This window comes from Hippoglossus stenolepis, chromosome 10 (assembly GCF_022539355.2).
Source record: "Hippoglossus stenolepis isolate QCI-W04-F060 chromosome 10, HSTE1.2, whole genome shotgun sequence".
Taxonomy (NCBI): domain Eukaryota; kingdom Metazoa; phylum Chordata; class Actinopteri; order Pleuronectiformes; family Pleuronectidae; genus Hippoglossus; species Hippoglossus stenolepis.
Genome location: NC_061492.1, coordinates 3883211 through 3900580, shown reverse-complemented (window position 1 = coordinate 3900580; position 17370 = coordinate 3883211). Strand labels below are relative to the sequence as shown.

The 17370-nt window shown below is 45.1% G+C and overlaps 1 protein-coding gene across 11 annotated transcripts in view; it reads left to right on the top strand.

Annotated features, from left to right (window-relative positions):
• dctn1b (dynactin 1b) overlaps positions 1 to 17370 on the top strand; it is a 32443-nt gene that overhangs the window by 13376 nt on the left and 1697 nt on the right. For 2 of the 11 annotated variants that reach the window (XM_047341588.1, XM_035168681.2), the window contains exons 5-31: positions 161 to 181; positions 4029 to 4046; positions 6256 to 6276; positions 7226 to 7396; positions 8468 to 8491; positions 9053 to 9250; positions 9770 to 9974; positions 10170 to 10248; positions 10342 to 10501; positions 10602 to 10706; positions 11455 to 11646; positions 11731 to 11847; positions 12005 to 12157; positions 12415 to 12575; positions 12896 to 13064; positions 13169 to 13237; positions 13416 to 13628; positions 13821 to 13982; positions 14237 to 14368; positions 14462 to 14590; positions 14832 to 14974; positions 15053 to 15219; positions 15485 to 15496; positions 16116 to 16243; positions 16460 to 16646; positions 16965 to 17038; positions 17188 to 17277. In XM_047341588.1, the coding sequence (XP_047197544.1) occupies positions 161 to 181; positions 4029 to 4046; positions 6256 to 6276; positions 7226 to 7396; positions 8468 to 8491; positions 9053 to 9250; positions 9770 to 9974; positions 10170 to 10248; positions 10342 to 10501; positions 10602 to 10706; positions 11455 to 11646; positions 11731 to 11847; positions 12005 to 12157; positions 12415 to 12575; positions 12896 to 13064; positions 13169 to 13237; positions 13416 to 13628; positions 13821 to 13982; positions 14237 to 14368; positions 14462 to 14590; positions 14832 to 14974; positions 15053 to 15219; positions 15485 to 15496; positions 16116 to 16243; positions 16460 to 16646; positions 16965 to 17038; positions 17188 to 17277 (3300 nt within the window). The remainder of the gene's footprint in view (positions 1 to 160; positions 182 to 4028; positions 4047 to 6255; positions 6277 to 7225; positions 7397 to 8467; positions 8492 to 9052; positions 9251 to 9769; positions 9975 to 10169; positions 10249 to 10341; positions 10502 to 10601; positions 10707 to 11454; positions 11647 to 11730; positions 11848 to 12004; positions 12158 to 12414; positions 12576 to 12895; positions 13065 to 13168; positions 13238 to 13415; positions 13629 to 13820; positions 13983 to 14236; positions 14369 to 14461; positions 14591 to 14831; positions 14975 to 15052; positions 15220 to 15484; positions 15497 to 16115; positions 16244 to 16459; positions 16647 to 16964; positions 17039 to 17187; positions 17278 to 17370) is intronic. The other 9 variants (XM_035168683.2, XM_035168685.2, XM_035168684.2 and 6 more) reach the window with 9 other exon arrangements.

Sequence of the window (17370 nt, the reverse complement as noted above, 5' to 3'; positions counted from 1 at the left end):
GTATATTTGACTGGGATATGAGCACCGTCCAACCACACCCCCCCCCCCATCGCCCGCCGCATGTCACTGACAAACTGGACCTTTAACCCTCACCCTCCCTCCTTCCCTTCTTTCCTTCCCTTCTTTCCTTCCCTTCTTTCCTTCCCCTCCGATCACGCAGCGAGGAGTGAAGCCCAAAAAGGTGCTGCATGTTTCTCTAACCTCGGTACAGTTGTGATGTTATGAAGATGACTGTCGTACCCGTGGCTCTGATTGGCCTCTGTGCTGCATGGCAACAAGGCCCCACCCCTCATTCACCCATGAGTCCTCTCAGCTCACCGCACCTCCATCCCCGGTCCCGTCACAATAACTGCTCTGTGTTCATGTGAGAGCGAATGGAACGCCGCTGGAGAGAAAGTTGATGCCCGTGTTGTGCGTAGCGTCACGTCCACTCGACCTCTGTCCCCGCACCGTGCTCTCTGCTCTGGTCTGTCTGCACCGGTGCAGCTCAGTGTCCGTCTGCTTTCTGTGCATTTTACAGCATGTTGCAATAACACAGTGAAATGGAAAAAAATAGCTTTGTCGTCATGGTTTCCCAAATTCCCTGTGTCACACAGACGCAGGTTTAATTAACTGTAGTTAAGTGTCTATGAAGGTACAGAAAGTTTCTGATGAGATATTTAGAGGCTTTGGGAGATTGTATGAAAAAGCAGCTGAAGGCTTCACTGCACACGTTTGTTTCCCCATATGACTTGTTCCCTCTTGTGATTTCGCACCAGTTAAAATGACTGGTTTCACTGGTGATAATCAATCTCTTGACAAGTGAAAATGCTAAAATATACCATTTACGTTCCTCTCAATATGTGAGGATGAGCTACTTTAAGTGTTTGTGTCATCGCAAGTTTAGTATTTTTGACTGTGGTACAACAAGTCAAGATATCACCTAACATCCTCAGAGACGTATTTATCAGTTAATCGTAAATATATCTATGAATAATTTAAGTTTGAAGCCTTCGTCCTATCTTATTGAATTAGGTCTCCTTTGGGAAAAATCTGTAAAACTCAAGCAAACAATTTATAGTTTGTTATTGTTGCTCTACTGCTGAAAATGTGATATAGAAAGTGTGTAGCACAAAAATCGTTGTTCTAGATACAGACAAAAAATGATGAAAACATCAAATTAAAGCATGAGCAGTGGATGTTTGGGTCTTTACTCCTAAAAGACATGTAGGATTTTGTTTTATTTGTTTGTACCTCAGTTGTGTCCAAGCTGTGTTAATCAGTTTTCAATCAGCCCCTCACAACAGCATTGACCAGTCGTTACGTCTTGTTTAAAGACGCTGTGAAATTGAATGTCCCAGTGACTTGGACGTTTCATGTTAAGCCGCGTGAGGAATCATCCCAATGTCCACGCTGACGGTCCGATGCTCTTTACCAGTCTTCCTCTTCTGACTAATACACACAGACGTTCCTCTGCTGCACTGTAGAAAATGTCAGATGGTGACCGAGGTGAAATGGTCTCCTCCCGCCTGCAGAGACCAGACCTGCAGAGGAACGATTCCCTGTCAGCTCGGGTCTACTTGATCGTCTCCCGCTCTGCACACACGCTCTGCAGGATGACTTTTAACATTGAGCCCTCGGCTCAGTTCAGTCGTGGTCTGCAGATATATACAAGGTTTAATAACACTCAACATTATGGAAGAATAAACTCTCCCTTTTAAATTGAGTGTTTCGCCATAAAGTGAAGGCACATTCCTCCGGCAAGTTAACAACATCAACCTAATGAAACCAGATTTAAATTCACTAGATCCGGATTTTTATTGCTAGTCCCCTAAATGAGCCTGATCAAGATCCATGAATCACTGGCTTCTGTGAAAATGTCAAAAGATAACATTTCACATTGTTAAAGAAGGTGCTGAATAAAAAGTTCCTGCATCCGGGCACAAAATATATCAGATTATCTGGTTTTAAAATGTATTTTTATGCCGGTGATGAGTCAAACTTCACTGATCTTACACCTAAATGTTAAGTTTTTAAAATAACGACATGAACTGAAGCTGAACTCAAGCTGAGCTGAAGCTGAGCGTGTTGGGTTTTTGCTGCGTTGCTGCTTCTTGGGCAGTAATTTGATCCCCTTTTGTCCGGTGTGAGGCTGCAGAGCTGTGACCTCGGAGGCCGTGATCCTCGCTGTGTGTGCTGGGAAAGCAGAAACGTGATCCAGCTCCACCCGTCCCATCCTCCTCTCTGGCTGCCTGTCTCTCCGCCTGTCTCTCTCTCTCTCACCCATTACTCGGTGTAGTGGAAGAAAGTGGGGATTACAGAGAGTGATTAATATTTGAACAGGACAGATTTCCCTGCAGCTGCTGTGTAATGGATACACAAACCCTTTTTCTGTCTGGTTCAGCAGCCCGGACGCTGATGTCACTTTTATTTTCCTCATAATAAACCCCAGACTTTTATTTTTATATGATCAGTTTTCTTATTACTGTTGTTCGTATATCCTCTTACACAGAAACCGTACACCGCCTGTGTTTACTACAGCCGTACCGAGTTTCATCACAAATTACTTCCGCCCATTTTCACGTTTATGACGTCAAAGTATTTGGGTTTAGAGCTCATAGCTAATCAGAGTATCCTCACTGAATTAATCCTCTTGAATCCCTCGCTCTTCCTGCTGAGCTGTTGGTGTAGGGAAGGAGATTAGTGGAGCTGAGGAAAGATATTACGATAGCTACTCAAATGATCCAGGCTTTTTAGGAATGTATTCACCCATTAAATCACTTTATTACAGTAGAAACCTCTTAAAACTCGTCGGACTACGATCGGTGTTACTTCTAAAGCCCCAGAAAACCGTTGTGTTTACGTCTTACTGCATTGGGCAATAAGAGCATATTCGTGGTGAGAATAGAAATGTGTCAAACATCCGAGGTTATTCTTCCGTCTGTAGTCCAGAGCTTTGAATTGCTTCCCAGACAATAGATTGTTTTCAGTGATCGTTTTACGAACTAGTTCAAACAACATGTCGTCTGATTGCTAACGTGCTTGTAGCTGTTCTGAAGAGTCGCTCATGAGCCTGATTGGTCTGATTTTTAAAAGCCTGTTGTCATAGCGAGTGATGAGACGTGGTCACGGTGTAAATATGGAGACACAATGGTGCACGCTTTTAGCCAATGTTAGGAAGTCACCAGTTTTTAAATCAAGAAGGATGGCATTTCAAAAAAATGTAATTGATAAAAATTAAGAAAATCCATATCGTGTGTGTTCTCTTTGTTTTACTCGGCATCATTATGATGAACCCTGTTAGGAGCGATCTGCAAGTGTTGCTAGGCGACGGAAAAGGCTTGCATCAGTTGCTGCTCATTTTCCCCTCTCACCTCTGTTTACCCCCCCGTTCTGTCTCACATACTCAGACACACACACACACACACACACACATGCTGTCACCCTCCCCTCCCTGTCTGTCTGTGGTAGAGGTGGCGATGAGCGGTCGAGCAGCAGCGATCACGGGGGAAGCAGCGAGGGAGGGGAGAGGAGGAAGAGGAGGGTGCACAGTGATGTAATGCAGGAGCAGGGGACTGGCTGGGCTTGACAATCCACAATAAGCAGAGTGGGTGGGGGTGGAGGTTAGGGGAGGCGAGGCGTCTCCTATGAACAGTAGCAGGTCGGGGGCTTGCGGCAGGAAGATGCCAGAGCCCTAATTGGAGCATAAAGGAAAAGGGAGGCACCGAGCGAGGGCTCCGGCAAACGGATTATGAGAGGAACAGTGAAAGAGGACATAAAGGAGGACGATATCGGGAGGAAGGGACGGACACAGGCAGGGAGGGCGAGCCTGGGAAAACGAAAATCACAGCGGCCATTTGCACAACTGCAGCTTCTGAGGCTGAGCGGCTGCCTGTCTGTCTGAATGTTCGGCTGGAGCTGTCTGTCTTTCTGTCTCTGAGGATCGAGCATCTCTGCCTGTTTTATCCCCTGTGTGTGTGTCTGTCTGTGTGTGTGTCTCTCTGTGACTCTGTTGTGTGTCTTCTTCTCTTGCAAATATGATGAGACAGACTCCTGCACCCCGGAAGGTACAGAACTCCATATGATCGTTATTGTCTGTTGGGATATTGTTGCTGTTGTTGCTGTCACCCTTCATTTGATTTGTTGGCGGAGCCGCTGTAAAGGTCATGCTTGAAGTTTCAGTTAATCCATATTTCGTGCTTGGGTCGTTCCTGTCAAGTGATATTTGCGATTCCCAGTGAGGAAGCAGGAGTGTTCCTGCAGCTCTATTTTGATCGTTGTGCTAATTTCTGCTAATTCAGTGCCTTATTTGCTGATTTATTTCATGCCTATGCATGTGTCTGCAGGAGATTTCTTTTGTATTTCTATCTTTTATGTGTCCTCATCGTGCAGAAGCCGCTCTCTGCCGTCATCAGATCATTTCCCCCCCTCGGTTGCAGGTGTAGCAAACAGGCTGATGTGAGTGGAGTGTAGTTCGTTCTGTAGCACAACACCACGGCTCAGGAGGCTGTCCGGTCTTATTTTGGTACAGCTGTTAGCTCGGGCTAATTTCTGCTGAATGGACCAGCTCTAATCCAATAAAGAGCGATAACGAGCCAAAGCGATGGGCGTTCCTGAGGCGAAGCAGAGAGAGACAGAGAGGGACAGACAGAGAGAGAGAGAGAGAGACAGACAGAGAGAGACAGAGAGGGACAGACAGAGAGAGACAGACAGAGAGAGAGACAGACAGAGAGAGAGAGAGAGAGAGAGAGGGAGAAAGTAAAAGGTAGAAGAGAAGAGAGACGGAAGAGACAAGTGACAGACATCAGATCTTTTTACATGAATGGAATAAGTGTCTGCAGAGACCTGGATTACATGATGTGTGTTGTTGACTAAGAAAAAAACCTTATTTCCAGTTAAATTATTACAGAGATGGCAGAAATAATTTGACTTTTCTTCATATAAAAGTATAAAAATATGTATTGAGGAAACAAACCATCCTCACCAGGTCCAATATAAATAATACTTAATTATTTTCTGATAATGTATGTTTCCTGGAAAGATCCATGTAATCTGGCACCAATCATTTTTACTGAATATGCTTAAACGTAAATTAAATACTATAATGAATCAACTGAAATATTATCAATGAGTGATTTTAATAAAAAAATCACATAATTTTTTCAGTCATTTTCTACATTGAAATACTATAATTATCTTCAATAATGTTGCAGCTCTGATTAAAAGCATCATGAGGTGAGATAGTTCTGTCAACCGCTGTTTCTGAGCTTAAGGAAGGATTTTGAAGTGGAAAGTAAAATACATTTTCATCACATTTAGTAAACTCTAATATAATGTTTCACACAAAAGTAACTTTACCACTTTTAGCTACTTGTAGGTTTTATTTCTGGCTGGCACATTTATACAGAGAAATCATAAATTATATATTGTTGGGACGATTGCTGAGCATAAAAAACCACGTTGACGTGACTACAAGTTGAATTTGGAAAGATTTCATAAGCCTCAAGATTGTTAACATTTCCATTTGATCTTGAAAATATGAGTTAACTGATAAAAATGAACCATAACCAGAAACAGTTGGTTTTTTCCATTGTCTCAGATTCACTGCGTTGTCCTGTACGACAATTCCTCTCAATCCTCCATCGGTTTAATGTAAACCCTCCGTGGTATTTGATTAAAACAATGTAATCCAGGTCTGCTGCACAGATTCTATAGAGATTAGACGAGAACAAACTGTGGATGTTTCCCACTGGATTTGAAAATCCTCTCGTCCTGCCGCCTGGTTTGTCTGAAACACGCGACACAGCCGCAGAACAAGCCATTATCCCTGCGCTGTCTAGTGTGCACAACAGAATTGGACTCTGATGAACCGGGTCGGTTTCCCAGAGACACAATGCCGTCATTTAGGTCACAGCGGCCGTACCAGTCTCTGTGTCCATGTCGCTGCTGAGGGTTCTGGTCACGTGGGGGGGGGAGATGAGGCGGAGAAAGATCAGCAGGGATGTTGCATGATGATGGATTCAGCAGAGATGGGTTTTATATACGTTTTCATCAACCCATTTTATCCTCATGTCTGTGATTTCCCGTTTTTAATATGAACTCTGCCTTGAATCACTAATTCTGGCTGCTTGTTTCCCTCCCTTCCCTCTTCTCCTCCTTCGATGGCCTTTGACCTTTTCCTGCTTCCTCTCCTCCTCTATCTCTCCTCCTTCTCCTCCTTCTCCTCCTTCTCCTCCTTCTCCTCCTTCTCCTCCTTCTCCTCCATCTTCTCCCCAGACCACGGTCAGAAGGCCCAAGGTGAGCCGATAGTCTTCAACATCATCATCATCAGGGCATTTACCTGTGCGATCATTGACTCACTTCACGCAGCAGTGTGTGTGTGTGTGTGTGTGTGTGTGTGTGTGTGTGTGTGTGTGTGTGTGTGTGTGTGTGTGTGTGTGTGTGTGTGTGTGTGTGTGTGTGTGTGTGTGTGTGTGGTGACAGTACATGAGACATGTTTGTTATTTTCATTAGACGATCATCACTTATTTAATACACAGTAAAGTTTGTCCTCATCAGATTCTATCTCTCATGTGTTTCATCGTGTGGTTTTAATTTGATTTAACGTTTTTCTTTTTGATTAAAACTCGTGTAAAGTTGCTTTTTGTTACTTTTGTTCAAATCGGTCACTTTGTTTTAATTTGCACCAGAACAGTTTCAGCTGTGTTTAGGTTTGAGAATTGTTTCTGTTGCAGTTTTTTGGAGTCATCATGGAGGTCCATCGAAAGTAAATCATCTAAACACATGGCAAGAAAAGTACATCGCTGTAAATATCAGTTTGGTGATTTCTTAAATAGAAATGAATATTCTTAAAAATTTTGAAACGGCAGCTTTCTTTAGTGCAGCGTCCTGAATATGTCAGGAAACAGTATCCTGGTTCCAGAAACATGGATAATGTTATAATCGTGATATAGAGATGGAAACAAGCAGGTCTCTCTATGATCCATGTAAATGTGATATCCTGAATAAGAGCAAAACCAGGATCAGAAAGCATATTCGATGAGACACATGCAACAGAGGTGAGAGCGATGATCCAGTTTGACAGAAAACAGCATTTAATCACAACCAGCTGTTGAGAGCAGCCGTTACCGTGGAGAAGACGACCTCCATCATGGCCTCCAACACATCATTCAACAGCCATTTATACTCTGATCCTTGTTAAGAGTTAAGTTTTTCTCATTACCGTCTGTTTGCTCGGCTCTTCCAGCAGCCCAGCCGCCCTGCCGGTGGGAAGGGGGCGGCGTCCGGCTCGGCTTCGGCCTCGGCCGGAGAGATGAGCAGCAGCGAGCCCAGCACGCCGGCCCAGACCCCCCTGGCTGCTCCGATCATCCCCACCCTCCCCTCCCCGGGGAGACCTCAGGCCCCCGTGCCCAGCAAGGTCAGTGTCCAGAGTCACAGGTTGTGTTCACACCACCGCTGACGGTGTCACAACACAGATCTCATGTTTGACCTCCAGCGTGAAGAGGGAAACGCAGCTTGTCGCTGAATAAAATCTTACATCTGCCAGAAACTGGGATAATACTGGAAATCTACAATTTCAGAAAACGATTTCCTTTAAATATATGAAACTTGTAACTTATCACCTAGTTAAGATAATTACATGCAGAGGAATGACACATGATAATGCGCCATCTTATTTGACCATTTGACACCAGCGGCGATGCAGGAGTAAAATCAGATGTGACATATTTTTGCTATAGCTTCTTTAAATATACATTTTTTGACACAGCCGTCAGTTTGTGTTCACGTCGTCCTGAGGACCTGTCGAATCAGAAAGAGAAGCTGGAGGCCTCAACTGTGTAACGTCTCTCCAAATAGCTTCCTGTCGATTAGCGGATTATTTGTTTCATATCTAGTTCACAGATTCTGTCCTTAACTGGGCTGGAGAAAGTTCAATGTCATTCTTTTGTTTTTATCATCAATGTATTTGACAGAGTTGTTAGAACGACAGAAATCATCTGAAGAGACAGATGTATAGTATAATTTATTATTAATATTTAATATATGTGTAGTATATCTAGTGTATATATTGAAATGACGAGGGCCTGAGGAACACCAACAGTACATATTTATATTAGTTTTAAAGTTATAATAAGTTAATGTTTTTGATGCCTGCTGGTGTTTTGATAAAGAAAGTGAAGTTGAATTCTAGAGGATGTGTGAACTCTCCGAAATGAGACCGAACCGCAGTGGATGAAGTGATTAGTTCTCACGTGCAGCTCAGTTAATCCTGATTAAGTGTCCACACGTCCGTGCTCCTCATTGTCTGTGAGCTCTTTGTTCATCGGGAACATGGGTTGAATCTCTCGTGTGTCGTCTGAGCTGATGATGGAGACAACACACGTCACATTTCTTGGATTTTCACATTCTGAAAAAAGCAGCTGCCATATGGTGTTAAATTATAAAGCAGATACAATCCATCTGATTTGTATTTCCCCCCCCCCCTCAGGAGGATGTCACTATGGAAACGCAGGTGCAGTGAAGTGGTGTGATGTTTGGCACTTGATGTTGAAGTGTTGTTTTTCCTCTCTAACATTTTAACAAGCTGTAAAAAAGGTGTGACTGTTAGACTTGATCGTGGTGTGAGGTTGTTCCGTCACATGCAGAGTGACTTCACATGTATAACAGGGTTGAATTAAGAACTCCTGTTAATTGCTGTGTGGTTTATTTGTGTGTGTGTGTGTGTGTGTATTTAAGCACATCTTGTGAGTGCATCCTCTCCGGTTCAGGCATGTGTGTGTCGTTCTCCTCTCTACAGGTGAGGTCTGTGCATGGCAGGTGAAATTAAAGCTTTGTAACACATGAAGAGACACGGAGACGCTTTCATGTTTCACAGAAAAAACCTGAGGAATGTGAGAGTGAAACGATTAAAGGAACATTAAAATAGAAAATGGAGCAGGGTTAAAGCTTTCCCTTCATTAACTTGTGATTATTTCAGTTTCCTGCACCGGCCATGTATGTTACATCAAATTAAATCCAAGAGAAATCCTCCATTTTCAAATGTCGTCCTCTCCTCCATATGGGCGTCACACAGGAGGAGGAGGCCCTCCGTGGTCAGGTGAAGGACCTGGAGGAGAAGCTGGAGACGCTGAAGATGAAGAGGACGGAGGACAAAGCCAAGCTGAAGGAGCTGGAGAAGCACAAGATCCAGCTGGAGCAGCTGCAGGAGTGGAAGACCAAGATGCAGGAGCAGCAGGCCGAGCTGCAGAAACACCTGAAAGAGGCCAAGAGGGTAAGAGGCTGCAGATGGATGAGTGGATGAGTGGATGGATGATCGAGGTTGATTGATGAAGACGTCAGTCGATGATTGTAAATGGCTCCACAAACAAAAAACCGATGACAAGATTAAAGCTGATGAATATGAGGGTAAATAAAAACAATCTTTTAGTGTAAACTGTGGTTCTGGGCAGATATTTAGAGAAGTGTGTAACAGTAACATGTTAACAGAACCTAACTATGTACTAAAGACATGATGCTGGATAATAACAGTTTTTAAAAGATAATTATATTTGATAATTTGTGCTTTTCAATATGTTTTTAATCCAATAATATCGGGGTGGAGGAAACTCTTAAATTTGACTAATATGGGACAAAGCCACATGAATAAAGTTATTTGAAGATAAATGGCAGAACAGCCATTCACACCCATTCAGCAACAGCAGGAAAACAAATATATTTCCACCTTTTTAAATGAAGAATTAACATAAAATGTGCATTTCATAGATTTGTTTCTATGACTCTTTTACTGTAGGAGGCTAAAGAGGCGATGGAGGCAAAGGAGCGGTACGTGGAGGAGATGTCCGACACTGCGGATGCGATCGAGATGGCCACGCTGGACAAGGAGATGGCCGAGGAGCGAGCCGAGTCTCTGCAGCTCGAGGTCGACTCTCACAAGGAGAAAGTGGACGAGCTCACCATGGACCTGGAGATCCTCAAGCATGAGATCGAGGAGAAAGGTACTGAGGGGAATTCAACTGGAAATGAAAGGTCTCTAAATGGGAAGAGGGGATTTGTGAGAGAACATGAAGAAACATCGAATCTCCTGCATTTGTTTTATATCATTTGTCAATTTCATTCATGACAACAGAAAACATTGTACACAGATAAAGTTAATGTCAGTGTAAGTGTGTGACCTTGTGTCTTTGTCTCAGGTTCAGATGGGGCTGCCTCCAGTTACCATGTGAAACAGCTGGAGGAGCAGAACGGCAGATTGAAAGAAGCACTGGTCAGGTGGGTTTCACTTTCATCCTCTCCTCCACTTCTCCACCGGGGCCACACACATGCACTGCTGTCATTCACGATGCTTCTAATTCCTTGACTCAGGATGCGAGATCTGTCGTCGTCGGAGAAGCAGGAGCATGTGAAGTTGCAGAAGCAGATGGAGAAGAAGAACGTGGAGCTGGACTCTCTGAGGAGCCAGAAAGAGAAGCTGCAGGAGGAGATGACGGTGGCGGAGAGGACCATCGACGAGCTGAAAGAACAGGTCGGCGCTCCCGCTGTGTGATCAATACAGACTGCTGCCTCAGTGGTGCCGCAGCTTTGCAGTGACATAAATTACTGTGCTGATGGTGCTTGTGATTCAGGTGGACGCAGCCCTGGGAGCAGAGGAGATGGTGGAGACTCTGACAGAGAGAAACCTGGACCTGGAGGAGAAAGTCAGGGAGCTGAGGGAGACGGTCACTGACCTGGTGAGTCTGAAGAGTCACCGGGCGAAGAGGCAGACGTGCTAACATCTGAACAGCTGAACGAAAACACAACGCTGATGCAGTTCTTATATTTAAAGATAAAAATACATCAATCAAAATCCCCCCCTTCTTCCTATATGTATTAACAGGATGAGGTCAAACATTCTTAAAGTTTGCTGACTCATTTCATTATTGATATGGACCCGAGTCATTAATATGCATGTTCTGCCGTCTAGTGTTTGTTCCCACTGCATTAATTATTGAGTTGACCTTGATCAGAACAACTGAGTCACAATAGAAGTTTTAGATATTTCACCATATAGACTGCGTCTGGAAAGCGAAGCCAATGGGGAAGTGCCTGAAACCTGTACTTCCTCAAATGACCAGTTGGGGGCGGTAAACATTTTTCTAAGGAGTTCATGGTCTCAGTCTCTAGTTTCAAGTCTTCTTCGGTACAGCACGATTGTTTTTGTAGATTCTGGTCCCAGACAGAGTCGGCACGGCATGGATGAGCATCATGAAGCAGGACTACACTCATGTTACAAGGTGTTCCTAATAAACTGACAACTGAGTGTTTAGGGTGAGCAGTGACGACGTCAGGGCCACTTACAGAAACCAGATTATCTCTGGAGCTACCGGACAGAAACACCACAGCGATGATCCGCCAAACTCTGACCTTTATCCAAACAAAGGTCATCAAATGATTTCAGTAACGTTCTGACCGTGTGTGTCGGTCGTGTCCGTCCCACAGGAATCGATCAACGAGATGAACGACGAGCTGCAGGAGAACGCCAGAGAGACGGAGCTGGAGCTCAGGGAGATGTTGGACCTGGGAACATCGAAGGTCCGAGAGTCTGAAAAACGCGTGGAAGCCGCTCAAGAGACCGTCGCCGATTATCAGCAGACCATCAAGAAGTACCGCGAGCTCACCGCTCACCTACAGGTACAGGAAGGAATCACATAGTTGCATCATACATGGGTTCACTGGACGCTCTCTCCTTAATCTGCCTGTTGCTTTTCGCTGCAGGAGGTGAACAGGGAGCTGACCAGCCAGCAGGAGGCGTCAGCGGAGCTGCAGCAGCAGGCGCCCGCGGAGCTGTTTGACTTCAAGATTAAGTTTGCAGAGACGAAGGCCTACGCCAAGGTCAGAAACTGTAACAGCTCTCAGGAGAGTGACAACGTGAAAATATAACTCAGTACCAGACGGAAAGTCCTTCCTGCTCGTGTGCGGCTGTGAGGAGCCACAGTTAACGTTCACACCCAGTGTGAGCTGTCAGTTGTTTTCCTCTGTCTGTGTCCAGGCCATCGAGATGGAGCTGAGGAAGACGGAGGTGGGTCAGGCCAACAGACACGTTTCTCTTCTGACCTCCTTCATGCCCGAGTCCTTCCTTCGCCACGGTGGAGACCACGACTGCATCCTGGTGCTGCTGCTCATCCCCCGGCTCATCTGCAAGGTAAACGCCACCATGACGGGTCAGTGGCGAGGAGGAGGAATGGGAGAGAAATGAAGTCGGAGGGATGACACAGACATTTTTTTCTAGATTAAAACAATGTCAAGTTACAGAAGATCCTATTTTGTCAAATATCTGTATTTATTTGTACTGGATCTGATTTTTACATGAATATAGAAAGTGTCATTTACCGTCACTCAGTTTTGTGTTTGCTTGCAGTTCAAGTATCTGTTTCTTCACCCTGTGATTTGTGTGTTCAGGCTGAGCTGATCAGCAAACAGGCCCAGGAGAAGTTTGACCTGAATGAAAACTGTGTGGAGCGAGCCGGACTGAAAGGCGCCGTCGGGGAGCAGCTGAGCTTCGCCGGTGGTCTGGTTTACTCGCTCAGCCTGCTGCAGGCCACACTGCACAAATACGAGCAGTGAGTTTCACTGTGTGCTTGTCTATATTTACTTTTGTGTTCTTGAATTCAACCAAACAGTATAAATTTCAAGTAGTATAAGTAAAAGAGTTTAACGTACTTATTTTGTTACACTCAACTCATCCAACTCACTTTATTTTCCAGTATCTCCAGTTTTGAGCACGAGACACAAAGAATATTCTTCCTCACGTGTGTGTGTGTGTGTGTGTGTGTGTGTGTGTGTGTGTGTGTGTGTGTGTGTGTGTGTGTGTGTGTGTGTGTGTGTGTGTGTGTGTGTGTGTGTGTGTGTGTGTGTGGGGGTGTGTGTGTGCGTGTGTCAGAGCTCTGTCTCAGTGCAGTGTGGACGTCTATAAAAAGATCGGCGCTCTGTACCCTGAGATGTGCGTCCACGAGCGATCGCTGGATTTCCTCATCGACCTGCTGCACAAAGATCAGCTGGACGAGACGGTCAACGTGGAGCCGCTCACGAAGGCCATCAAATACTATCAGGTACACACACCGACACACACACACACACACAGGCACAGACACACACAGAGCAAAGTAAGTGATGTAGAAAATGACTAAAGTTAAGTTTCTGCTTCTTTCCGCAGCACCTGTACAGTATCCATCTGGCAGATCAGAGTGAAGACTGCACCATGCAGCTCGCCGATCACATCAGAGTGAGTAACAACACAACTAACAGGCTGCGAGAGAAAAAACATCCCATGAACAACGGGAAAAGTTATATTCGACTTTTTCTGCTTCCCTTTGGAGCAATTAGCTTGTGTGTGAATAGAAACTAACAAATAACTGTTTTGAGTTGTGTTTTTTTTTAATATCCAATGTGTTCATGTGCAGTTTACCCAGAGTGCCTTGGACTGTATGGCGGTGGAGGTCGGTCGCCTGCGGGCGTTCCTGCATGCGGGTCAGGAGAAGGCCGACCTCGCCGTGCTGCTCAAAGACCTGGAGACGTCCTGCAGCGACATCCGACAGTTCTGCAAGAAGATCCGCCGCCGGATGCCGGGAACCGACGCGCCCGGCATCCCGGCCGCGCTCCTCTTTGGCCAACAGGTAACCATGGCAACCAAACTGTCACATTTATGTTGGGGTTTTTAGGAGCAGGTCAAAACTCAAATTACTGGATTTCATTCTGTGTATTTCTATTGATGTAGAATGGAGGATTATTTATTGCAAATTATTTTCAGTTTCCTCTTCCCACACTGAGAATGTTCTCCACACTGATCTGTGACCCCCCCCCCGCAGGTGTCGGACACGCTGTCAGACTGCAGGAAGCACCTGACCTGGTTGGTGGCGGTGCTACAGGAAGTGGCAGCAGCCGGAGCTCAGATGATGTCACCTCTCGGTGAACAGGAGGGGCTGGCGTCCGTCAAATTGGAGGATGTGGCGTTCAAGGCGGGAGAACAGGTACGTGCGTCCCGAGGTGGAACACTGATGAGAACAACGATGACGAGGTCCATGATGAGGAAGATGTTCATGGAAAGTTTCTGTTCAATTAACTGAATAATTTCTTGTTTCACCGTGTGATGAGACAGTTCATACGAAAATCTGGTTTCCAGTAACAACTATAAACTAAGATCCATTGAAATTGAATGTAACTACAGTATGGAGACGGTTGATCTTAAATCATATGAAGCAATACAAGTTATTACACTTTTCAGATCTATGGATCTCAGGGCGCCAACCCCTACGAGTATCTGCGCCAGTCCTGTGGGATGGTCATCGCCACCATGAACAAGATGGCCACCGCCATGCAGGAGGGAGAGTACGACTCAGAGAAGCCGCAGAACAAGGTAACTCCGCGTGAAGACGTAGCTCCGGGGTCGGGGGGGGCTGCGCCGGTTTTGTTAAAGCAGGATGTGACTTTCTTCTTTGTCGTCTCCCAGAATCCTCCGCCTGTCGAGGTGCGAGCGGCGGCTCTTCGGGCAGAAATCACAGATGCAGAGGGTCTGGGCATGAAGTTGGAGGACAGGGAAACGGTCATCAAAGAGCTGAAGAAGTCTCTGAAGATCAAGGTAGAGAGAATCAGAGGAATTAAAAACTCACTAAAAGATAAACTCACAATATAAGTTCTCAGTCTTTCTGTCATTCTGTGTTAAATCATCACCAACAGTGTGATAGCCTCAAAGCTCCAGAGAACCCAGAGCAATTCCTACTTAGTCAGTTCTCTAATAAACCAAAGGATTAGCTGATTAGTGCTGAAGATAACTTGTAAATGAATCAGCAATGAGAGATGATAAATGTTTGTGTTTCCAGGGCGAGGAGCTGAGCGAGGCCAACATCCGCCTCAGTCTGCTGGAGAAGAAACTGGACAGTTCGTCCAAAGACGCAGACGAGCGCGTCGAGAAGATTCAGACGCGACTGGACGAAGCTCAGACGCTGCTGAAGAAGAAAGAGAAGTGAGGGCGACGACCTCACGATGTAGATCCACACGAGACGTCGACAGCTGTGCTGACGCTCTTCTCTTCTCTCCGCAGGGAGTTCGAGGAGACGATGGACGCGCTGCAGGCCGACATCGACCAGCTGGAGGCGGAGAAGGCGGAGCTGAAGCAGCGAATCAACAGCCAGTCCAAGATGACCATCGACGGGCTGAGGGGAACCGGTCCGTCAGGAATCGCCTCCATCGTCACGGGGATAGCAGGAGGTGAGTGGAGGGAAACCGGATAATGGGCCGATTGGTCGATTATAAAACCCTTAGTTTGATCAATCCACAGTAAAAGATTCATCAGCTTCACATCTGTTGTTTTCATGTGGTGGTTAAACTAGTTTCCTGAAGAGTAACGAACACACGTTTAACTATTTATCACCGTTTTAACTCAAACTCCTGTTTTTCAACTTTCTCCTTCTGATCGTAACAAACACTGACCTCCTCTTTGTCCACCTTCATTTTAATCTCTTACCTTCTGCAGAGGAACAAAAAGGTATTAATGTCTGTCCCTGATCCTGCATGAGCCTTGAACCGTGAAAAGGTTTTAATGACGCATGATTCAGAAGTCACACGTTACAACACGCATGTTTTACTCAGGGAATCTGCAGGTCATGAAAAGGACTGAATAAAGAAAGTCCGATGGGATGTACCACTCTGCTTTTCTTTCATACACGTGAAACATGTGTTGAATGTAATGACGCCTGCAGAAACCCTGTTATTACATCATTAAGGCTGTTTCATGTAAATATTATATTCATCTGTGTTTTGGCGTGTGCACGATCTCCTGCTGCATGTTTTTAATATGCCACAGTTTAGATAAACATTATTTTCTTTGTTATTGACCTAATATCACTGAGCTTTACCAACCCCATCACTTCTGACTGTAACTGTTGGTTTACCTATAAACAGAGAATCTGATTTATGAGCTTATCATGTGTTTAAATGTAAAATCTTGATTTTCAAAGTGAAGTGAATAAGGTATAATTAACTGTGAAGGTTAAATATGATGTAAACAGACAAAGTGAAGCTGTGTGGTTGTCGCATTGAGTTTTCACTGCACGTGAACATTGACCTTGGTGATTTCTATAACGTGATCCTGTTCTCGTCCTCAGCCAACATGATGTCCGGCGTCACTTCAGCCTCAGGAGTCCAGGTGATCGACTCCCCTCTGCTGACTCAGCAGATTGAGGCTCAGAGACTCTGCATCAAGCAGCTGAAGAACGACAACAACAGGCTGAAGGTACCGAACATCTCCTCTTCCTGACCACGACATCCAAATGATTGTTCTCACAGCCTGTTCAGTGCAGATCAACACAGATAAAGAGGAACTGAAAGAGGGAAACACTGACTCTAGAGCGTTGGCTGCCACCCGCCAACGAACCAACATGCTCACAGTCTATCGTTGTCAATCTCAGACGCACTTTTACTAAACGTTCCATGTTTCTCTCTCCCTCAGGCTGAGAAGATGCGCGCTCAGCTCGCCGCTCTGCCTCCGCTCCACGTGAACAAACTTCCCTCCAGAGACGGGGGACGTCCCGAGGTGCTCTCCAGCGCCCTCTACCGCAAGACCGACCAGCTCCTGGAGACTCTGCTGCAAATGAGCGCCAACGTCAAGGTGGTGGACGTCACGGGGAAATCTCCAGGTGGGATCCGGAAAGAGGAAAAAGATTTAATATAATAATCACTTTTATATTTGTGCTCTCGTTAATGTCGTTAATTTGTGGCTTTCTACTATTTATAGTTGGCATTTAGAAATGTAGATTTAGTTTTTGGGGTTTTTCGCTTTTTGATAAATTTCATTTTTAAGACATAATAAGCTCATTAATTCACAGATTTTCAGATCTTAGAGAAGTACGATTTACTGTGTTAAGTCTGACAGACATGAAACTGTCAATCATCTTAGTTTTTACATGTGTATTCTATGAATAATGTTTAACTTCTGGTTATTCTCTGTCGTGCAGTGACACCGAGCGCTCAGCTCCTGGAACAAACCGCCAGACTCCAGTCTCTGAGTGACACTCTGGGCCGACTGAAGGTGAAACACACTGGAACTGACTTAATTCCAACTGTTTAATGTCAAACAGAACAAACGTCGTGATTCTGCAGCAGCTCACACTGATGGTTCCTGAACTTCTCACCAATCAGTGTCATGTGAGGCAGTAAAGTTTCTGTGTTTTCCCTCAGGATGAAGTAGCCGAGCACGTGGTCAACCATCAGCCTGGAGCTCGAGTGACGTCCGACTTCGCCACTTTCCCGTCCACTTCGTTCGTGAAGGTAGAGCAGAAGCTCTGAGAATTGAGAATATGATCTAAATTGTAGAAATAAACTAAAACGATTCAGTAAACCATGTTGAGTCGTTCACCTCCT